General features: G+C 47.5%; 1 protein-coding gene across 1 annotated transcript in view; it reads left to right on the forward strand.

The window, feature by feature from the left end:
• The first annotated feature begins 2564 nt into the window (after positions 1-2564).
• The window catches only part of TOGARAM2 (TOG array regulator of axonemal microtubules 2), a 46788-nt gene continuing 29233 nt past the window's right edge, over positions 2565-20119 (forward strand). The window contains exons 1-6 of the mRNA XM_054194658.1: positions 2565-2681; positions 3089-3180; positions 3999-4059; positions 14438-14597; positions 15351-15644; positions 16110-16345. Coding sequence (XP_054050633.1) covers positions 2565-2681; positions 3089-3180; positions 3999-4059; positions 14438-14597; positions 15351-15644; positions 16110-16345 — 960 coding nt within the window. The remainder of the gene's footprint in view (positions 2682-3088; positions 3181-3998; positions 4060-14437; positions 14598-15350; positions 15645-16109; positions 16346-20119) is intronic.

Raw genomic sequence — 20119 nt, forward strand, 5'->3', positions numbered from 1 at the left:
ACCAGGCCAACTGCAGGGTCCTGCACGTGGATCGGAGCAACCCCAAGCACAAATACAGGCTGGGCAGAGAATGGATTGAGAGCAGCCCTGAGGAGAAGGACTTGGGGATGTTGGTTGCTGAAAACCCAGCAAAGTGCTCTCGTAGCCCAGAAAGCCAACTGCATCCTGGGCTGCATCACAAGAAGCGTGACCAGCAGGTCGAGGGAGGTGACTCTGCCCCTCTACTCCGCTCTGGTGAGACCCCACCTGGAGTACTATGTCCAGCTCTGGGGCCCCCAATATAAGAAGGACATGCACCTATTGGAGCAAGTCCAGAGGAGGGCCACGAAGATGATCCAAGGGCTGGAGCACCTCTCCTATGAAAACAGGCTGAGAGTGTCAGGGTGGTTCAGTCTGGAGAAGAGGGAGCTCTGGGGAGACCTTATAGCAGCCTTCCAGTACCTCAAGGGGGCCTACAGGAAAGCTGGGGTGGGACTCTTTATGAGGGAGTATAACGATAGGATGAGGGGGAGCGGTTTTAAACTGAAAGATGTTAGATTGAGATTATATATTCGGAAGAAAATCTTTACTGTGAGGATGGTGAGACACTGGAACAGGTTGCCCAGAGAAGTTGTGGATGCCCCATCCCTGGAAGTGTTCAAGGCCAGGCTGGATGGGGCTTTGAGCAACCTCGTCTAGTGGGAGGCGTCCCTGCCCATGGAAGGAGGGTTGTAACTAGATGATCTTTAAGGTCCCTTCCAACCCAAACCATTCTATGATTCTGAATAGTGAAGGTGAAAAGGGGAATATATCCATCTACTACTGCAGTCTTCTCCACAAATTTATTATGGTGTGTAAATACTTGGATTTTGTTGTGTTTCTTTTTGTTGTTTTTGTTTTGTTTTGGGTTTTTTTTTTTGTTTTTTAAGAAAAATGCACCAGCCTGTACCTATTTTTCCTTTCTGTAGTGCTCAGGCAGCTAATTTCTGGAGCCATAGAGGATTTGAATGGAAAGCAATTAACAAGGAAATGGGGTCCTTCCTCATCATGTCTTGTCTCTGTGTTTATTTTATTACGATGTCCTCCAGTACAGGAGAATAAGGACGAAGCTGTTATGTTGCTGTCTGAGACGTGCTGTTACCTGCCTGTGAGTCTAGGTATCCTCCAGCTCATGGAATAGGCTTTGCCAAGCTGTTCTCAGGGATTGATGGAAGCTAAAACTTCTTCAAAGTTGGTGGCAGGTAAAATGAGTTGCAGGCCTAATTTCTTTTGTCTCTATCTCTAATCCAAGTCTCCATCACTTTCATTACATAGTTTCAATAGCCTGAACAGATCTTTTCATCTGCTAGCACTTTTATTTTTCCATCCAAATGATCACACTTTTCTCTCCTTCAGAAACGAATGAAACAAGATCTTTTCTACCTGTTTGTAAGACTTAAAGTAAAGAAATAGCTCTGCTTCTCTGTGTCGCTTTTCCCCCAGTGCATCAGGGCTGTCTGCCCTCTGACCCGGGCTGTGCTATGGGGGCTACTGAGAGGACTTAGCAGGTCCAGCAGCCCAGACATAGTTTGGTGGCTCCTGCCTGGTAAAACATGTGGGAAAACATGGGCTTCTAAACTTGCCTACCCTGCACCTTCATCCCTCATCTCTTTGGTGGTCTGTCTCTGTTACTGTGAACGTACCTATTGTTTTACAGGTTTTGAGGTTGTGTGTTCTCTGCTTGTAATCTTTGTGAGTCCTTCAAATCAGAAATGCAGTCCTGAAGCCTCAGCCCCGCACCCCAAACTGTGCTGACAGATTTTCTGCTTGGCAGATGAATGGTATTGAGGTGAAAATGGGGCTCCTGGGACAAGTGCAACTAATCTTCCTGTAGGGGCAGTGGGATTTTAAAGTCTGAGGACTGAACTCTGCATCACTGGGACTCAATTCATGGTTCTTCTGTGGGCTTTAATGTGGTGTTGTGGGAAAGTGTTTTATTTTTTTGTGCGGCTTTGATGTTGTGCAGCTGCCTTGCTGTGTACAGCAGCTTGCTGGAGCACTTAAAAGCAAGTCACCAGGGCCTGTCACCCCTGCAGTGGCACTTCAAGGCAGCAGAGCGGGTATAGCAGGGCTGCCGTTAGCACTGCGAGTTGCTTCTGTAATGGTGGTCCATGGTGCAGCGTCGGTGGAGCTAATGGACTTTGCCCACCCCCTTAGAGGTGCATCAGCCCAGGTCTGCCTCCAACAGACAGGTATCCATGCTGACCTTCAGGACACTGGGCATTTGGTAAAAACCATAGCAGGTGGGATCAGTTTTCTGAATGATTTGAGCTAAACTCTGGTAAACTTGGGGAGAAATCTTTGACCTTTTGAGTCATATCTAACCCTCAGGAATAGTTGTTCACTGGCCCTGCTTTTGAAATGCCTGTGTGAGAACCAGGGTCTCTTTTTTTTTTTTTCTTTTTTTTTTTTTTTTCCTCCTCTCTCTACTGTCCCTCTACCCCCAGACTTTGTGGCAGGTGTCCTGAGGTGGTGGTTGGTTTTGTTGGTTTGTTTTTGTTGCCCGGCCCCTGTCGCCGCCCCATTATATCACAAGAATTCGATTAATGGTAAAGCGGACTTCCACTGGACAGCAAGCACTACCAGCTGCTTTCTCCGCATCCCCAGATGAGGTGCGGCTTCATGTGATTGCTGACTCTTCAGGTAGCCCGAGCAAACAGACGGTGAGATGCTGCACTTGAAAGAGAGTTAAAGCCTGCTATTAGCCAATATGCAGTTAACTAGATTTGCAACGTGTGGAGCCAAGTGGCCTTAGTTTGGGACCACACAAACCTGAATGAATTAGGTAGCAAAGCATGATGTGCCCTGGATCTCCAGAGGGTGTTAAGAGGGGCAATCCTAAACTGGACTGATTTTTTGCTCCTCATGAAGGTCTCTGTTTCAGTTTGTGGGTTCTCTTTGGCATTGTGGTGTACTTGGGTATCTTGGATACCGTTTCCGTGTCCGTTAGGGCGCACTTGCAGCTTGGAGCTTACTCGCCTGCATCCTTGTGTATCGCGAGTGTCCAAGAAGCATCCTGACGTCCTTTTTTCAACCCTTACAGAATTTAAGACATTCTCTGATTTCCCAGGCATACAGCAATTTCTACTCCATAGCTGTATCGAAGAAGCACTGGGAACGGCCTTTTGTCTCATCAAGGTCTGACCTGCAAACGTGTCTGAGGTAGGTGGTAGGTAGTTTTTCACTATGTAGAATTAGGGCTACTCAGAATAGAGATAATTGTATAATTTCATGGAAGAATTTGAGAAAAAAATATCAAGCATTCAAGTCTAATACTTACTTTTTCACAGACGTAGTTGAAACAAGCACGTTTTCACGGATCACATTATTTTGTGGGATCACTGTGTTCTCCATCATAAAAATTTGGCAAGCTGTAGTCAAGATACTCTATCCATCAGTCTGAAAGCCCCTGATCCCCACCTGTAAAGCTCTGATAATACTTAGCCGACATGGCAGCTCTTACTATAGTACCTCTGTAAGTGAGAATAGTGCCCTTAAACCCTATGTAGTTTTAGACTTCTTTTTGAAACACCCCAGCATTTTCTCCTCCAGCTGACCTAATCCCAATTGTTATGCTGGCAGAGATAGTTGTCGCTAGATCAAGAGAAGCTTTGTTTTTTTCTTGTCTCGCTGCAGTTTATTTACTCTGAGGTCTGAAGCGAGGTTTGAAGCACTTTTGCCTGCCTCAGTGTCCCAGTGTATTTTAATACTGCTTGACTCACCTCTTGAAGAGGCATTAAGTGCCATGGGTGGCAATGCAAAATGCTCTGGGCTCACCAGAGGGAAGTTGCAATATAATTATGGGTCCAAAGTATTATTGTCATAATTTTCTCTGACCTTAGTGTTTCCGAGTCTGTGTGTTTATGTTTTAAAGTGTAAAGTTGTCATTTCCTTTCCTGTTTTCCTTCAGGAGCTTTACTCAAAAAACACATCTCGTTTAACAAAACCGAAGCACTGTTTTTCTGAAATTTTTGTTTCAGGCATTGGCCTCGGCACACGGTGGTGTGGAAGTCTTCCACTGCAACGGAGATTTCTGAAAACGTAGGTGCTGAAGCTGCAGGTTTTTCTACCTTGCATGTTTTTTTTTTTTAATCTTAACAGCTTCTCTCTGCTTGTCTTTCATGGCTTTGAGGTGCCTGCCCTGCACACTTCTCTTGTTGCTCTTTGGATAATTTGATTTATTCTTCATGACAGCACTTTGTGGAGGAAGGGTTGTAGAAGGTGGTATCCCTCTCAAAGCCCTTGGGCCCCTGCTGATTAGGGGAAGGTGTCTAACGAATAAGGGAAAAGTTGGGGAGGTCTTGATGCTCCCCAGGGCTGGGCAAAACAGAGGCAGATGGAGAAAGGCAGATACAGCAGCATCTCTACTCTATCTGTTGTCTGTCCAGCTTTTTTCATTCTTTTCCTATCACTGTGAATTCAGGATTGATAAAAACGAACATTTTAAAAAGGCCTGTATAAGCTCACCAGCTCCAGACCTGTCTGCTGGGCTCTAATTAACATTTACTCTGCACGCTGGGGCTGCTTCCCTCCTGGGCTCGGGTGCCACACGCTATCGATCGCCCTTGCCCAGTGCACAAATGACATTGTCATGGGGAAAGCCCAAGGGCTCCCAACATGGCAGAGGTTCCTGTAAACAAAAAAGAAGCTGCATGTGTGCCAGGAGGATGCTGTGAAGGGCCGTGCTGCTCAGCAAGCGTGCCATGTGAAAGAAATCGTGCTGAGAGGAATGGCCGAGCAGGTTTCAGGATACAAGCATGTAAGGTGGCCTGATTTCCATCGCTGCTGCGGATGGGGGAAAAGTCCTGCTCAGCCCTGCGTTCCTGCCTGGGGTGCCCTGAGGCCTCAAAGCAGAGTGTGGAGGTTTAGCCAAATAAGTCCCAGATGGGTTTGTTGAAATGGATTGCTTCATGTGTAGAGAAAGCTGTTTTCAGGGTGATTTTTTTAACTTATGAGGGGTGATTGGACTGCTTTTTGTCAGGGAAGGACTGGCGGAGGTGCTTGGGGTGCTATGGATGGATGAGAGAGAGGGGTTGACCTTGTAGCAAGGTTTATCTCATGGCTGTCTCAAGGAATGATGTGATAGCCGTCACCAGGTTAATTTCCAGGATGCATATGAGGACATGGACATTGCCCCTTCCCCATGTAACGTAACGCGTCATTACAGGGTGTGCAGGTGACACAAGAGCACAGCGTCACATGGGTGATGCTGCTGGAGGTGAAGTGGGTCTGACACAAGTTAGGCTTAGGAGGGAAGGTACTCTGTGCCCCGATTATGGCTGCAATTTTTTTCTTCCTTTTAGAAAGGATGAAATAAAGCTTCAGCTTACAGTTTTTAAGGCTAAGCATGTAGGCTTTCAAGTTTCTATTTGGTCGTATCTGTCACATCAGCTTCAGTATCACTGACCCAAAAGAGAGTGTGAGCGGGTGCTCAGGGAGGGACACTGGACATTACATGCTCCTGGGTGGTCTTAGTCTGACTAGATGACCATCTTTGCTCTACTTTTGTCACTTTTAGTGATATAATGAGGGCCACACTTTGCAGTGCTGCTAATGCTACTTCCTGTAGAAGTGCTCATTTTGAGACACTTAGGAGCTTACATTTTTCTCTAGAGCTGAGCCAGTAGCTCATAGCTGGCCTGTTAATTAAAGGGAACAACCAAACACTGTATTGGGGAAAGTCCTTTGTAGAGCTACCGCTATTTTATGGTAACGTTCCTAGCTGGTGGCTGGACCAGCCCTGTTAGATGAGGCACATGTGTAAGAAGAGACAATTCCCTACTTTAAAGGGTTTATTGCCTTAAAAGAAAATACAAAGAAATGTGAACAAGCAGCATTTCTGCTATGCTTGCTTTGCAGACAGGAGCTGGAGCAGTCTTGCCTGAAGCCCGCAACAGGGCTGAGGCACAATTTTCCTGGTGTCTCCTGAGGTCTGAAGCACTGCTGGAGTCTAAGGGCAGTCCTCTGCCAATTGTTTGTAGCAAGAGAGAGAAGCCTTTTGTGAGAATTCTCCTGTTTCATGCAGGAGATGTCGCATTTGGAGACCCATTTGCTGCAGTCAGCTCATTTTCTGCCATTCTGTGATATATAGGGTGGTTATTTTCTCACATATCTGATTACTCAGCCTTGGAGAAGCTGAGAGAATTGCGTGGTTTAAGGTGACTCATTGTAAGGCTGAATCCTTTACTCCTACAGTGCCAGTACTAACGGGGTGGCTCGGCAGTGACAGGAAGATGCTTACCTTTGGCTTTGCTGCTGCTTTTACCAAGTGAGGTGATAGTCACCTCCCCAAATCACAACAGGGTGCATGTGCTGCCTTTACTAGTTAGAGAAGGATCGTGGACTTCTGGAGATGTTTTTCTGTTGGTTTTTTTTCCCTTTTTTTTTTCTCTTTTTTTCCCCCCTGTCGGAGATGAATTATTGCACATTTTTACAGCTAAAGAGCTCCTTCCCACTTATCTGTTGGCTTGCAGGTTGGGTACAATGTCTCAGGACTTGCTGCTTAGTATCTGAATTCTTTTTCTTATAATACTCATGTGTACATCCTCCATCCAAATCATTGTAAAGACAGGTTGCGTTGCTGTTTTCTCACAGTTAACAGAGAACCGCATGTGAGCCCTTGCACAAAATTTCTCTCTCTTCTCTGCTCCAGTGTGGGTTTCCCATGGAGTCACAGCCTCCTCCGGGCACATCCACCTGCTCCAGCGTGGGGTCCTCCATGGGCTGCGGGTGGATGTCTGCTCCACCATTAACCTCCATGTGCTGCAGGGAGCCAGCCTCACCGTGGTCTTCACCATGGGCTGCAGGGGAATCTCTGCTCTGGTGCCTAGAACACCTCTTCCCCCTTCCTTCTTCACTGACCTGGGTGTCTGCAGGTTGCTGCTCTCACATATTCTTGCTCCTGCCCTCTGACTGCTGATGGTGTTACGCAGGGTTTTTTTTCCCCCCTGTCTTAACTATGTTATCCCATAGGTGCTACCATTGTTGCTGATGGGCTGGGCCTTGGCCAGTGGTGGGTCTGTCTTGGAGCTGTCTGGCATTGGCTCTATGGGACATAGGAGAAGCTTCTAGCAGCTTCTCAGAGAAACCTTGTAGCCCCCCTGCTGCTAAAACCTTGCCATGCAAACCCAATACTCAGGGACATGATGAAAATATTATTATTTTTACATACAAAAGTAGCTTTTAAGTGAGCATAATAACAAAACACATGCAACAGCAAAGCTAAATTTCTGCTCAGCGTTGCATATTGCACAATTATCCAGAGCACAGGGGAAGAGGTATAAAATATTTGTAGTTGGGGTGGTGGGGAATTCCTGTTTGGTAGCATTTAGTGGAGATTTCAGTGACTGTGGCCATGCCATGTTGGAGATGGCCAGGCTGAAGGAATTAGTTCTCCTTGTTTCCTAATCTTGCCTGAATGTGGTGCTTTCTGTAGGGCTGGTATGGATTTACGCCGACCTAACCGAGAGGGGCTCCAAGCTCACACTGCCTAGCTAAGCAATTCACCGTGCAGAGATGTCATCAAATCCTGCAGCGAAGGGGGTGGAAACCTTGCCTTCCCTTTTATCAGTTTCCAGCATATGCATACTTTGCTATGTGTTTCCGTGTTGTGCAAAGCTTTAGGGATGATTCACACGCAGCGGTTGCATGCAGGCAGGGAGGGACCAGGAGCTTGTTGCAGTTCAGAGTGTGTCCCTGTCTGAAGGTCTGGGTGCTGCTGAGGTCCCTCAGGTGCTCGTGGCTGCAGCACCCGGGGAGCTGCCTGCCAGCCCTGCAGGCAAAAGATATTCCTTGCATCTCACGCTCAAGATTTTTTCAGAGAAGGGGTTGCTATGCAGCCTTGTTTATTCCTGGTATGTGACACTGTTTGCCTGCTGAGCTTGTACACCTGGAAGGGGGAGCCTGCTGTCCTCCAGGAGAAGGGATCCGGCTTGACAAATGGCCGTCCCTGCTTCCAGGGAGCAGGGAAAATCCTGGAGCAGAAGAAATCCACATTCTCTTGTGGGAGTCAACCCACAGTGGAGCTTTACCGCTCCTGGGGGGATTACAAGCTTGACAACGTGGAGCTAGATTTCCTAAGTGAAGGACACGCGTGTTTGTGAAGGAGGTTGGTGGACAGCCCTGTCTCGTGCGCTGTTGCTTTCTCAGCAAGGTGGTGCTGTGGCGGGGGCTGGCAGGAGCCAGGCAGAGGGATTGCTTTTACTGTGCTCTGGTGGAGGTTGCCTAGTGCAAGCTTCTCTCCCAGGAGGCATAAAAAAATCTGGGAGAAAGATTTGATGATTTTTCCCTTTAACTTTCTCTTTTTGAAAAGTTGTCTCAAAAAGTCTTAAAGCCACACAAGGGAAGCTTCTGTTGGATGGCTCCAGCTGTGTGCCAGAGAGGTTGGGTGTCATTGCAAAGAGACACGGTTCTGGGAGGCATGGAAGAAGAGCAATGCTTGGGGTGGTAGATGAAGGAGGTGAGAGGAGGACAGGTGGAAGCTGCGGAGCAAACGGGGTGGTCTGTTGACAGGGAAGCTCTTCTTCATAAGAAGAGCAACAACCTGGCCTCTGCCGTGCTGTCCTCAGGCTGCCTGAGCTCTTTTTGCCACTGTGTGTGGGCAAATGGGCAAGTCCCCACTCAGCTCTTGCTCAAACTCCCCTTGCTCTGACTGGGGTGAAAAATCAAAAAACGAACCCTTGGTTCTTCCTGGGCTCACATTGTTATTTTCCAGGTAGAAACAAGGAAGATCGAACTCAAAACAACTTTCTGAATTGGCCCCTGCTGAGGTTTTGGTCAGTGTGATATGGCTCCTAGGGGTGTTGATTCATCCCTGCAGGATGGTAATCAAGTCTGCTTTTGCCAATGGTTTAAATTGCTGCGTTTCACTAAGTTTAACATTAGCACCTCACTCCAAAGGATGTGGGGGACAAGTGGAATCATTTTACTCCAAGCAAAGAGAGGAGAAACAAACTTTAGTGAGCTCACGGGCTCTCTGATACATAAATTCCTAGTCTCAAAGCAGTATCACTCTGAGGAACAAACGTGCCTCCAGGTTAGTTCTGTTTTCAGAAACTAAAAGTATGAATCTCTGAAAATTTGATCTGGGAAATACAGAGGAGGGTGAGGAGGGAAAATCCACAGTATAACACACCTTTAATTCTTTTTGGGGTGCGGAGATGTCAGCCTGCCACAGCAGTAGAGGGAGGACAAACCAAACTCTCTGAAGGACTGAGATATAGGGACTCTGCTCATTATCAGAGGTGTTTGCTGGTTACTTTCCCCTCTGTTTCTCTTTTTCTATCTCCAGAGAGAATGCTTTTACTTCACTTTTTTTTTTTTTTTTTTTTTTTTTCCCCCCCATTCCCTTTCTTCCTGGTAATATCCATGCTCCCTCACCCCTAACAATTTAGCGAGCTGGGTCTCTGCTGCAGAGACCATTGCTGTAATGACAATGGTAACAGCTTGTATTTGTGTAATATCTGTCACCCCAGGGCCTTTTAGAGCTTTGCAAAGCTTCCAAGCATCATTTGCATTTTTCAGTTGGAGATATTGACCTGTAAGAAACTAGATTTATTCAAAATCTGTGGCCTGCAGAGGTCACATTTATACGCTCCTAACATTTTTCTGACCTTAAGATTTATATTTCTATTTCTCTGCAGGCCAGGCAATGAATCGGCAGCAGAGCTAGCCCTGCTTCTGCAGTCTTCAGCTTTTCATGCTGTTCCTCAGCTTTGTTCACTTTCAGTTTTGGAAATGATGGCAGTTGGGAAATGTGGTATTTTCTGTCGGGTCAGTGAGCCAAACCATTGCAAGGTTTCATCACCCAGCTCTACTGTGTTGCACGTTCATATCTGGCAGCTCTTTCTTGTCCCCCTCCCTGTAAGCAATGCAGGTTGTTGCAGTGACAGCCCATTATTCCTTTACCTCTTAGTGGCCTCCAGCTCACCCAAGGTAGATGCTGCCAGCTGGTAGGTATTGGAAAAGAGGCGTTTGTCCACCATGACTGAAGGTCCTGCACTGGGTCCTCTGGGCACCACAGTGTGGGGCTCTGAGCAGTGGGTCTGATGCCCCCGTGTTTAGCAGGAATCATCCCGTTGGATGCTTGGGTACTCTAGGGATTGAAATGCCTGTGGAGTTAGGTGATGCCTTGTAGGTTAGGTGAATGGAGGCTTTAAATATTACAGTGATGTTTGAATGGTGGAATTAAGCCCTGAACAAGACAGAGGTGCTTAAATACTGTAAAGCGCTACATACAGTACTGGGACTTCAGTGGAATAGATGTAAGAGGAATAAAATGGACAATTAAACTGGTCTTGTTAGAGGGTATGCTCCTGCTTTTGCATGTCAGCTTTGCACCTTGTGCTCCCAATGCCTCTTACTCATAATGAAAATTTTCCATACAAAACTCAGATCCCATGTTGCAGCTGAATGAAATTGCTTCAGATCATTGAGAATTTCCCTGCCTGATGATTACACAGGAACAGGACAGAGCCCTTAAGATGCTCACTTGCAGATATCTTGAATTTATGCAGCTGTTTGTGGAAACTTGCTGTAGTCAAAGTGCATGGAGTTTGTTGGTGCCTTTATGAAGGATGTGTGGACCAGTATGTAGGGCCCTACCAGAAGAAAACTACTGGCCAGGGAACTTGTTTTAGTAGCCCTCTGGGATGACTTCACACAGGAGTGTGGGGTGGGAGACCCATCTCCCCTAGGCAGCTAAGAGGAAGGCATTGAGGGAGATGAGCCTGATATTCCTAAGGAAAATGCCTTTAAAAGAAACCAGCGTGAGCTGAAAAACCGCCAGCCTAACATTTCAAGACATGGGCCACTAGTTGAACTTAAGTTGAGGACATAATAGTACAAAGTGCTGATTGTGACTGCTTCTGTACCTACGTGTATATTGAGTGTTGGGCATCTAGAGCCTTTCCTAGAGCCCTTCATGCCAGAAATCCTATGTCCACCTGTGTGCCTGCTCTCAGAAGAGAAGCAGCAGCTGACTGTTGCGTGCTTTTCCCAGTGCTAGTGCCCACAGCATTACTGCTGTCAGCTAATTAGTGTTCATACAGCATTAGTACCTGGTGGCCCCTCAGGGTGAGGATGTCTCTGCATGAGGTGTGCTACAAACCCCTGCATGGGCTCAGGATCTTGCGGTTTCAGGGTCTTCTTCGAAGTACCTCAATAAGGAGAGGAAACCTTTCAATGCTTTTGGTTGAGGCTGGGTTATGCTCAAGGCAAAGGTGCGTCAAAGGTGCGTCACTGTACTTGGCTCCTTCTCATCTCATTGTGTTCAGTAGTCACAGGAGCCCACAGAGCAATCGATCACACACCTTTGGAGAACGACCGCCCTTGGCCACAGCTCCAACAGAGACCGTCGCAGTGCTCAGTGGGAACAAACTTGTGTACAGTACTCAAATAACCGTGGTGTCCAGCACAACACCTCATTAGAGCTGGAATGAGGGATTGTTCAAGTGCTTTTTGAAGGAGCTAATGAGGTTTGGCATTCAGATCAGCTTATCCCTAACTCTTGATTTGCTGCCCTGGGTAAGCTGCTGCTTGTGGTAACTCTTGTTTCATGGTTGAGCAGCCCTGCTCTACTGAGAAGCAGCCGTTGCAGGCCTTTTGATAGGGACATTGAACTTTTAAGATCTTCCACATGAAAGCTGAGGGCAGAACTTGTAAAAAGAGCATCATGTGGGTGATGTTCTTCTGTCATGCACAGTAAATATCTGAGCTAACAAGTTTACTGATTCAGAAATTCCTCAAAGCAGTTAAGTTCGATGGTAAGAGAAAACAGATTGTGTGTAATCACACTTGGATCATTGTGTGAAAAGATACGGGAGCAATTCCTGTGAGCTTGTGTGTCTAACCTAAGTGGCTTTGACACCAAGAATTTAGAAAAGCGGGAGGAGATGCAATTAGTATCACAGGGATCTGCCTTGTGATTATCCCACAGGCCTGGGGAAACTGCTGAGGTCCACTGGGTGATGGCTTTTTTACTCTACGTAAAAACTTAATGCTACAGATGCATTATAGCCCTGTAAGCTGAAATCCACTGGACAAAAAAAACCCAAACAATTGTCATCGCTCCAATTTCATTTTATCCTCACAACAAGCCTCTGGCTGTTAAGAATACTGGGTTCAACCTCCATAGCGGCTCCAATCCTGATGGGCTCTGTAGGGTTGTTGGCACCAGCATGTTTCACGTAATGCTATTGTATGTTTCCTGCACTGGGAATCCAGCAAAGAAAATAGCTTGTTAGTTGGGAAAGAAAGTAAGGATAGCATTAAATAATCTCCGTTTTCATTTACTGGGTGCTAATGATCCAAGGAAGCTGAAAATCCCAGAGGATGCGTTTCCTTTTGATTAACCCAGCAGAAGGATGACAAGGAGTACAGTTACTGTCTACTGAAACATCACCAGGGTTCGGAGCTGTTCAAATGCAGCTGTGTTCCTTCTTTTTCCTCTTCAGAAAGCCATTTTATAACGCTTTTTTCACTCTGCCACTGTTCTCCTCTGTACGGACAATGGCAGCAGTTCGTTTTCCATGCTCCTATCAGCAGTGGCAGGAGGTGAATCTTGCACACCCCGTGCTTCCCCCAGGCTGCGGGCAAATTGCTCTGCCATTATCATTCTGGTTACAGTGGTTTCCGTGCAAGGGAGAAAGGGATAGCGCTACATACCTGTACATTTGGGGTTTTCTATATCACGTAGCTGGCCTGAATTAGGAGCTCTGCCCTGAATTTTGGCAATTAAGCCTTTGGGGGCCATGGAGGTACCATAAGTAATGCCTGTCCTAATTACAATTTATAGCATGCTAGCATTTAGGTAGGACAGCCTGACAGAGGAACAAAACTGAGGCATGGAGAGCCTGGCTCTGTGTTACAGGGTAAGTCAGTTGCAGAGGCAATCTTCTATTTTAGCTACAGGATACACTCATTTCTGGTACTTACTGCTTTCTCTTGGGCATTTTTAGTACCTTAAGCAATGGGGCATGCTCAGCTTCATTTAGGAGGTGATTTTAACCAGCCGAAGTCACCACTGGCATATTTCTTAGATATTCATCCTATGCAATAAGAAAATATACCTTAATCTTTGCTTTATGTCCTAGTCCCACTCACAATGATACCTCTGTTCCTTGTTTTAAAGTGCACAGTCCAAATAGACGTACTTCTGTAACTTTAACACTATTTAGTGCCTGCCTTTCATTAAAATGGGAATTACGCTCTAAAACCACTCTAAGGACCTTCATTCCTTGGCCTTAAGCTGTCTCTGAATTTATCTAGACTACCAAAAAATGTGAAAGCCAGAAGTGGGTTAACTGCCTCAGCTAAGTCCGGCCTTTCTGAAATCACTTGCTTTATTCCAGATGAATGCTTTGACAGTTTTTGAGCAGAGTTGAATCTCTTGGGCAGGGGGTGGAGCACTACAGGGCCTTGCTGCAATATGAACAATTTCTATTGAAATTTGCTTGAGGATACCATTTATCTGATTGTGAGTTTTCATTGATAGTAGGATACCTAAAGTCCTTGTACAGGCATTCTTTGTTGTTTGTTTTAAGCTTACAGAACACATTAATAGGGACCAGCCTTTGCTTCTTCCATTGAGTGCAGAGGCATTTTTCCTTCTGTAATAATTTATCTGAACTGTGTCCATGATTGATCCTTCTGGCTGCACCTAGCTTCCATGCGATAGTTGTTCTGTTTGCAGAGATTTGGAGGCACGTATGAGCGGATTTTCAAAAGCAGTTCACATCCTTCCGTACTCTATACTATAATGCAGGCAATTTAGCTCCAACAGCTGTTGTTTCAACTGCTTTTCTCCTTCCTTTCCCAATGGGTGGCAAATTTGGAAGTATTTGGCTTGTGGTTTGAGTTGTGTCTCAGAATTACTCATGGATGTGTCATAAAATCTTATCTACACCCTTCTACAGAAACGTCTTGCAGACTGGTGGGAAGTTCTAGAGGTAGGGGTCACACAACAGTCTCCAGTATCGTTAGCCCTGTGCCTCCCCTTAAATCCGGGTACGTTTGTGTTAAAAAGGAGCAAACTATTCTACCCCCCATTTTTTCCTCTTGTTCTTGGGGCAAGTCCAGTGTGACACTACAGCTCTTTGTTATCAAACGTGTGAAACAATGCTCCTGCTGCAGTGGCAGTGCTGAGTTCAGTGGGAACAACTCCACTGTGTCCAACAGCAGCGGGTGCAGTGAGAGACTTGCCTCTGCAGCTGTGGGGCATCCAGCCATGGGGAAAGCAGCTGCTGGGGTGCAGTTACGTTTCCCCCGTAACTGCAAGGCTGCCAACAGCAGTCTTCCTCCAGCATTTGGACTTTCTGGCCATGATTTTCACAGACTGTAGAAAATGCATAGCTTGGATATATTTTTATGTTGTACTAACACCACCTGACTTGAGCAGTTTCCCATGCAGGAACCCCTATAGGCAGGGCAGTGCCAGGAATCGGTGACTAAGTGCTGCGGCCCAGTCGCTGTCTACTGTGGGAGCATTCCCGAATTCGAACCCAGATACACAGCTCTGCAAGATGGAAGCGTTGCTTCAAACTTGCAGTTTTGTGGCAGCAGTTGGACCACTGAAGAAGAAGGTGAGGATGGAAAGGGGTTGAATATGCAATGATGGCCTCACTCAAATGAAAAAAAAATAATAAAAATTCATGGAGAAATGGTCCTTGGAGGTCAGTTCTCATGTGCTGGCTCTGTGTCAGAGTAGGTGACTAACAAGAGAGCTGCAGATGATGCTGTTGTACTCCAGCGGTGTGCATGGCATCACATCTCTCATAGTTCATTATGCTTCCTCCTTTATCAGCAGAAGCCAAATCACTACTACTGCTAGCCAGGACAGGGACTGTGGCTCAACTGGCCATAAATCAGGCATGGTAATGAGATGCGAGTTCTGTTTCTATTCTTGCTATCAATGTGTGGTCTTGGTTATTAAATTCCTAGTGCTTCCTCTGCTTGCCCATCAGGTCTGACCTTGAGGATGGGATGGTGCTGTAGAAGCTCTGGCAAGGTCTGCATGCTTGCTGAGATGTTTTTATGCTTTTCAGAAATACCAGTAGCACCATGTGGGTCTTTACTGGTAGTCTTTACAGAAACCAAGGCCTGAAATGGGAATATTTTTTTTTCCCCTCTTACCAGCGGGCCTTCAACCTCTCTCTCCTGGCTTGCTAGCTCAGTGCTGTTCAGAAGAATTAAACTGATGCTAGTTTTATGAAAAATAAAACCAAACTGATATTATGAATGATTAAAAAAACCTTGAATGCCTCACTCATTAGATGGGTTGATTGTAAAGGTATGAGGTCAACTAACTCACTTCTTCCTTTTTACCTGATCTACAGCTTCTTTTCAGTCCATATTAACAACGCAGATGAAGAAGCAACTGAGTTTCTGGGATGGAGTTGTGAAATCTCCGTGCTCAAGGGCCAGCTCTTCCCTGGATGGCTGGGCCAGTCAAGATAGCATGCACGACTTCAGTGCTGGGGATGGAGGTGATCTCTTCCACCTTTTTCACCAAGACTTGACTTGGGACTCCCAAGAGAGGGAGGTGAGCAGAGCTGCCCTGGAAACCATTCGGATAGAGAACAAGCTGAAGACGAGGAGGATGTCTGACAGTCTGTTAGCCTCGCAGAGAGGTAAGGCTGGAGCCTGCTCGCCCTTGTGTGGGAAGAAGGGTCTTTTCCCAGCCTAGAGAGCTAACGCACATCCCCAGTGAACAGTTCTCCCCTGTATTTGCACCCCTGCAATAACCTTCCCTGCTTCAGTCCCCTGCGTAGCCCTCCTGTTGCTGTAGGGATTTACAACTGTGGGGCAGGGAGAGGAGCCGGGAGGAATAAGCCAGGCTTATTTTGAGTAACCACAGGTCCATGGGCTCCCTGTTGTCTGATGGAAGCCCAGAGGACCAGGGTGTTCCTCTGGTGGCTCTGTGGAAGTGGGTAAGTGTTGTCTTCTGGCCTGCTTCAAGTGTCTGCCAGAATGAGCGTGTTTCCCAGTGCAGTTATTTAGAAGTCTGCAAGAAATCTGTCCAATGAAATATCTAGCTTCAGGTGCTTTAGGTTTGCAGTGCTGCTTCTATTATACTTTGTGTCTCTGCTTTGCAGGCCTGACTGACTGCAGTGACCCTAAGAGGGTTACTGTGAAGCCATTAATTTCCCGGTCAGCTTCCCAGAGGCTCCCAGTAATCTTCAAGCCTATGTCTCGCATCCAGAATGGCCTTCCTTCCTCACAGCCCAGGAGGATGAACAACGGAGAGCAGGAGCATGAGGAAGATGGCACAGGCTGTGATGAGATTGATGGGAATAACAAGGAGCTGAAGTCAGAGGGAAAAGAATATAAAGTAAGGAAACTAAGCTAATCACATGTGGTGGATCCACAGTTTATTTCCTGTAGGCAGAGCTCTGAAATCTTCTTTCTCTGTGGTGAAAGCCCAGGGAATCATAGAATCATTTAGGTTGGAAAAGACCCTTGAGATCATCAAGTCCAACCATCATCTCCACTCTACAAAGTTCTCCCCTACACCATATCCCTTAACTCCACATCTAAACGAGTCTTAAACACATCCAGGGATGGTGACTCCACCACCTCCCTGGGCAGCCTATTCCAGTGTCTGACCACTCTTCCTGTGAAGAATTTTTTCCTAATGTCCAGCCTAAACCTACCCTGCTGCAGTTTGAAGCCATTCCCTCTTGTTCTATCACTAATTACCTGTGAGAAGAGACCAGCACCAGCCTCTCTACAATGGCCTTTCAAGTAGTTGTAGAGAGCCATGAGGTCTCCCCTCAGCCTCCTCTTCCTCAAACTGAACAGTCCCAGCTCCTTCAATCGCTCCTCATAAGATTTATTCCCCAGGCCCTTCACCAGCTTCGTTGCCCTCCTCTGCACTCGCTCCAGCACCTCGATGTCTCTCTCATATTGAGGTGCCCAAAACTGGGCACAATACTCAAGGTGTGGCCTCACCAGTGTTGAGTACAGGGGGACAATCACCTCCCTCCTTCTGCTGGTCACACTATTTCTAATACAAGCCAGGATGCCATTGGCTTTCTTGGCCACCTGGGCACGCTGCTGGCTCATGTTCAGCAGCTTGTCAATTAGAACCCCCAGGTCCTTTTCTGCTAGGCAGCTCTCCAGCCACACTTCCCCAAGCCTGTACCGATGCGTGGGGTTGTTGTGGCCCAAGTGCAGGACCTGGCACTTGGCCTTGTTGAAGCTCATACAGTTAGCGTTGGCCCATCGGTCCAATCTATCCAAGTCTCTCTGTAGAGCCTCCCTATCCTCATGCAGATCAACACTCCCGCTTAGCTTCGTGTCATCTGCAAACTTGCTGATGATACACTCCATGTCCTTATCAAGGTCATCACTAAAGATGTTAAACAGAAATGGTCCCAACACCGAGCCCTGAGGGACACCACTTGTGACCAGCTGGATTTAACTCCATTGACCACCACTCTTTGGGACCGCTCATCCAGCCAGTGCTTGATCCAGCAGATCGTATGCTCATGCAGGCCATGAGCCGCCAGTTTTTCCATGAGAATTCTATGGGGGACAGTGTCAAATGCTTTTCGAAATTCTAGGTAGACAATGTCCACAGCCTTTCCCTCCACCAATAATCGGGTCATCTTGTCATAGAAGGAGATCAGGTTCATCAGGCAGGACCTGCCTTTCCTAAACCCATGCTGAGCCAAGGAAGAGCTCAGCTGGACATCGCGCTTCACGTTGTCTTTACAACATGCATGCTGCAGACTTCATGTCCTCGGCGTATATCAATAGGAGAAGAACTCTTTAAGTAGTTTCTGTGCTCTCTAGTGACTCCTGCTGTGTTTTATGACTGAGAAAACACCAGCAATGGGTCAGAGCAGCTAAATGTGTCTAATCTGGTCAAGCGTATCCTTCTACAGTTAGTAAAATACATGTATCTGTGGACTATCTCTACATTGTCTACTGTTGCAGACACACTGGTGTCTTGGTGGCTTTTTATATCAGCTCTGTCTGGTTTAGACGGAAGAAAGTTGTTTGTTGGAGCAGTTTGTCCTGAAAGCTCAACTTCAGGTTGTCCCAGCTTTTGAGTTGTACAGCCATGTCTTTCTGCACAGTTATCTCTAATAATAATTTCTGGAGTTTAGCAGCTTCTGTGCAGCTTCCTCCTCCCCCATGGGTCTGCCCAGGAATGCCAGTGATGGGAACGGTCAATTTTGGTCGTGAGCGGTAGAGTCCAGACCCCATCCACTCAATTGCCTTCGCAGGAAGGACAGAAGCCGCAGTTGTTTTGATTTTGCCATGGTGGGCAGGAGATGGCAGATGAATAATAGCTTTTGTAAACAGGATAACCAATCAAAGAGTACTTAATTTCACCCTTGCAGATACAGGGCCATATGTGTGCCTGACATTAACTCTGTTGGTTTCACTGGAGTTTGAATAGCTCTGACAAGAACAATGGGATACTAAGGAAGGGTGCATGTCTGCCCCCACTCCCTCCATCCCCCTTCCGAGCCATGGAATAAGGAACCTGAGGTAATTTCAGCGGGCAGAGAGACATTACATAGAGGAGCAGGCTCTGCTGAACTTCATAAATAACAGTGAGCCTGAGATGATGAATAGTATGGGAGCTAGAGAGCACTGAGCATCCAGAGAACACAGGAGCATCTGGGCCAAAAGGCTGGTGGGGGATCGTAGGAAGGGCGGAAGCAGAAAAAAATCATGGGCTTGAGAAAAGCAGGTTTTGTCAGCGAGTAAAATAACTTTGTGGGGACTTGCCGACGAGACCAGCTCCAGTGCAGGTAAGTCCATACTGGGGATGGGAATCGCGGCAAAAAAAGGCCGTCAAGGCGCTCGTTTTTGGGGCTTTTTGAAGGCTGGAAAAGCGGCCAGCGCGGGCCGGTACCCGGCAGCTCCGGCGGGTGGTGACCGCTGAGGAGGCGCGGGGCCGAGCCAGCACCCCCGGCGGGAGATTTGAACGGGGCGTGAACGCGCCAACGGTCGCTCGCCGACAAACGTATTCCAGCTGCAGGTAAGTCGGTACTGGGGAAGACAGTCGCGGCAAAAAAAGGCCGGCAAGGGGCTCGTTTTTGGGGCTTTTCGAAGGCTGGAAAAGCGGCCAGCCCCGGCTGGTACCCGGCAGCTCCGGGGGCTGGTGGCAGCTGAGGAGGCGCGGGGCCGAGCCAGCACCCCCAGCGGCAGGTCTAAACGAGGCGTAAATTCCCCTCCCCGCCCCCCCATAAAAGAAGCCTTTCAGGAGCACAGCGACCTGGTCGCTGGGCACTTGAGCACTTGAGTAAACAAGCGGTGAGTGGGCGTCGCCTGAGAGCACCACGACAAGGGCAGTCATCCCACTCTCGAAGGGACTAAGGAGCTTAGCTATGGCTTCCACCCGGAAGAAGGTCGTGTGCTCAGCCTCAGCCAGAAAGCATGTGGGAACCCAGACAGAGCTCCCACAGAGACAGGCAGCCGTCCAGGTCACCGGCTGCAGGGAGTGCTGGAGCCTTTCACCGGCAATGGGAGGCAGCTATGAGAACTGCTGCATGTGTTGCGAACAGGTAAATGATGTGCTCAGCCTGGTGGCAGAGCTGAGAGAGGAAGTTGAAAGGTTAAGAAGCATTAGGGAGGCCGAAGAAGAAACAGACTGATGGAGCCAGGCTTTACCCTCCTTGGTACGGAAAGAGGAGCACCTAAGCAGAAAGCAACCAGGATCAAGAGGCCCCTGTACCCTGCTCCTGACAGGCAAAAGCCTAAATGAAGGGAGTGAATGGAGGCAAGTTCATGGTCAGGGCAGTGGGCGAACCCTCTCCTTGCCCCCTCTGCCCCCTGCCCCAGTACCTCTGAACAACAGATATGAGGTACTGGATGAGGAAGGCCAGTCAAATGAGGATGTGGATGATGGGCAATCTACACTAGAGACATCTCCACAGTCAGAAAGGCATACTGCCTGTATCATCACCACACCCACAAGGAAGAAAAGAAGGGTTGTAGTCATAGGTGACTCCATCCTGAGGGGAACTGAGGGTCCAATATGCTGGGAAGACCCTCCTCACAGGGAAGTCTGCTGTCTTCTTGGAGCCCGGGTTAAGGACATAACTAGGAAACTCCCTAGTTTGATACAGTCCTTGGACTATTACCC

Source organism: Rissa tridactyla, chromosome 3, assembly GCF_028500815.1.
Source record: "Rissa tridactyla isolate bRisTri1 chromosome 3, bRisTri1.patW.cur.20221130, whole genome shotgun sequence".
Classification (NCBI taxonomy): Eukaryota; Metazoa; Chordata; class Aves; order Charadriiformes; family Laridae; genus Rissa; species Rissa tridactyla.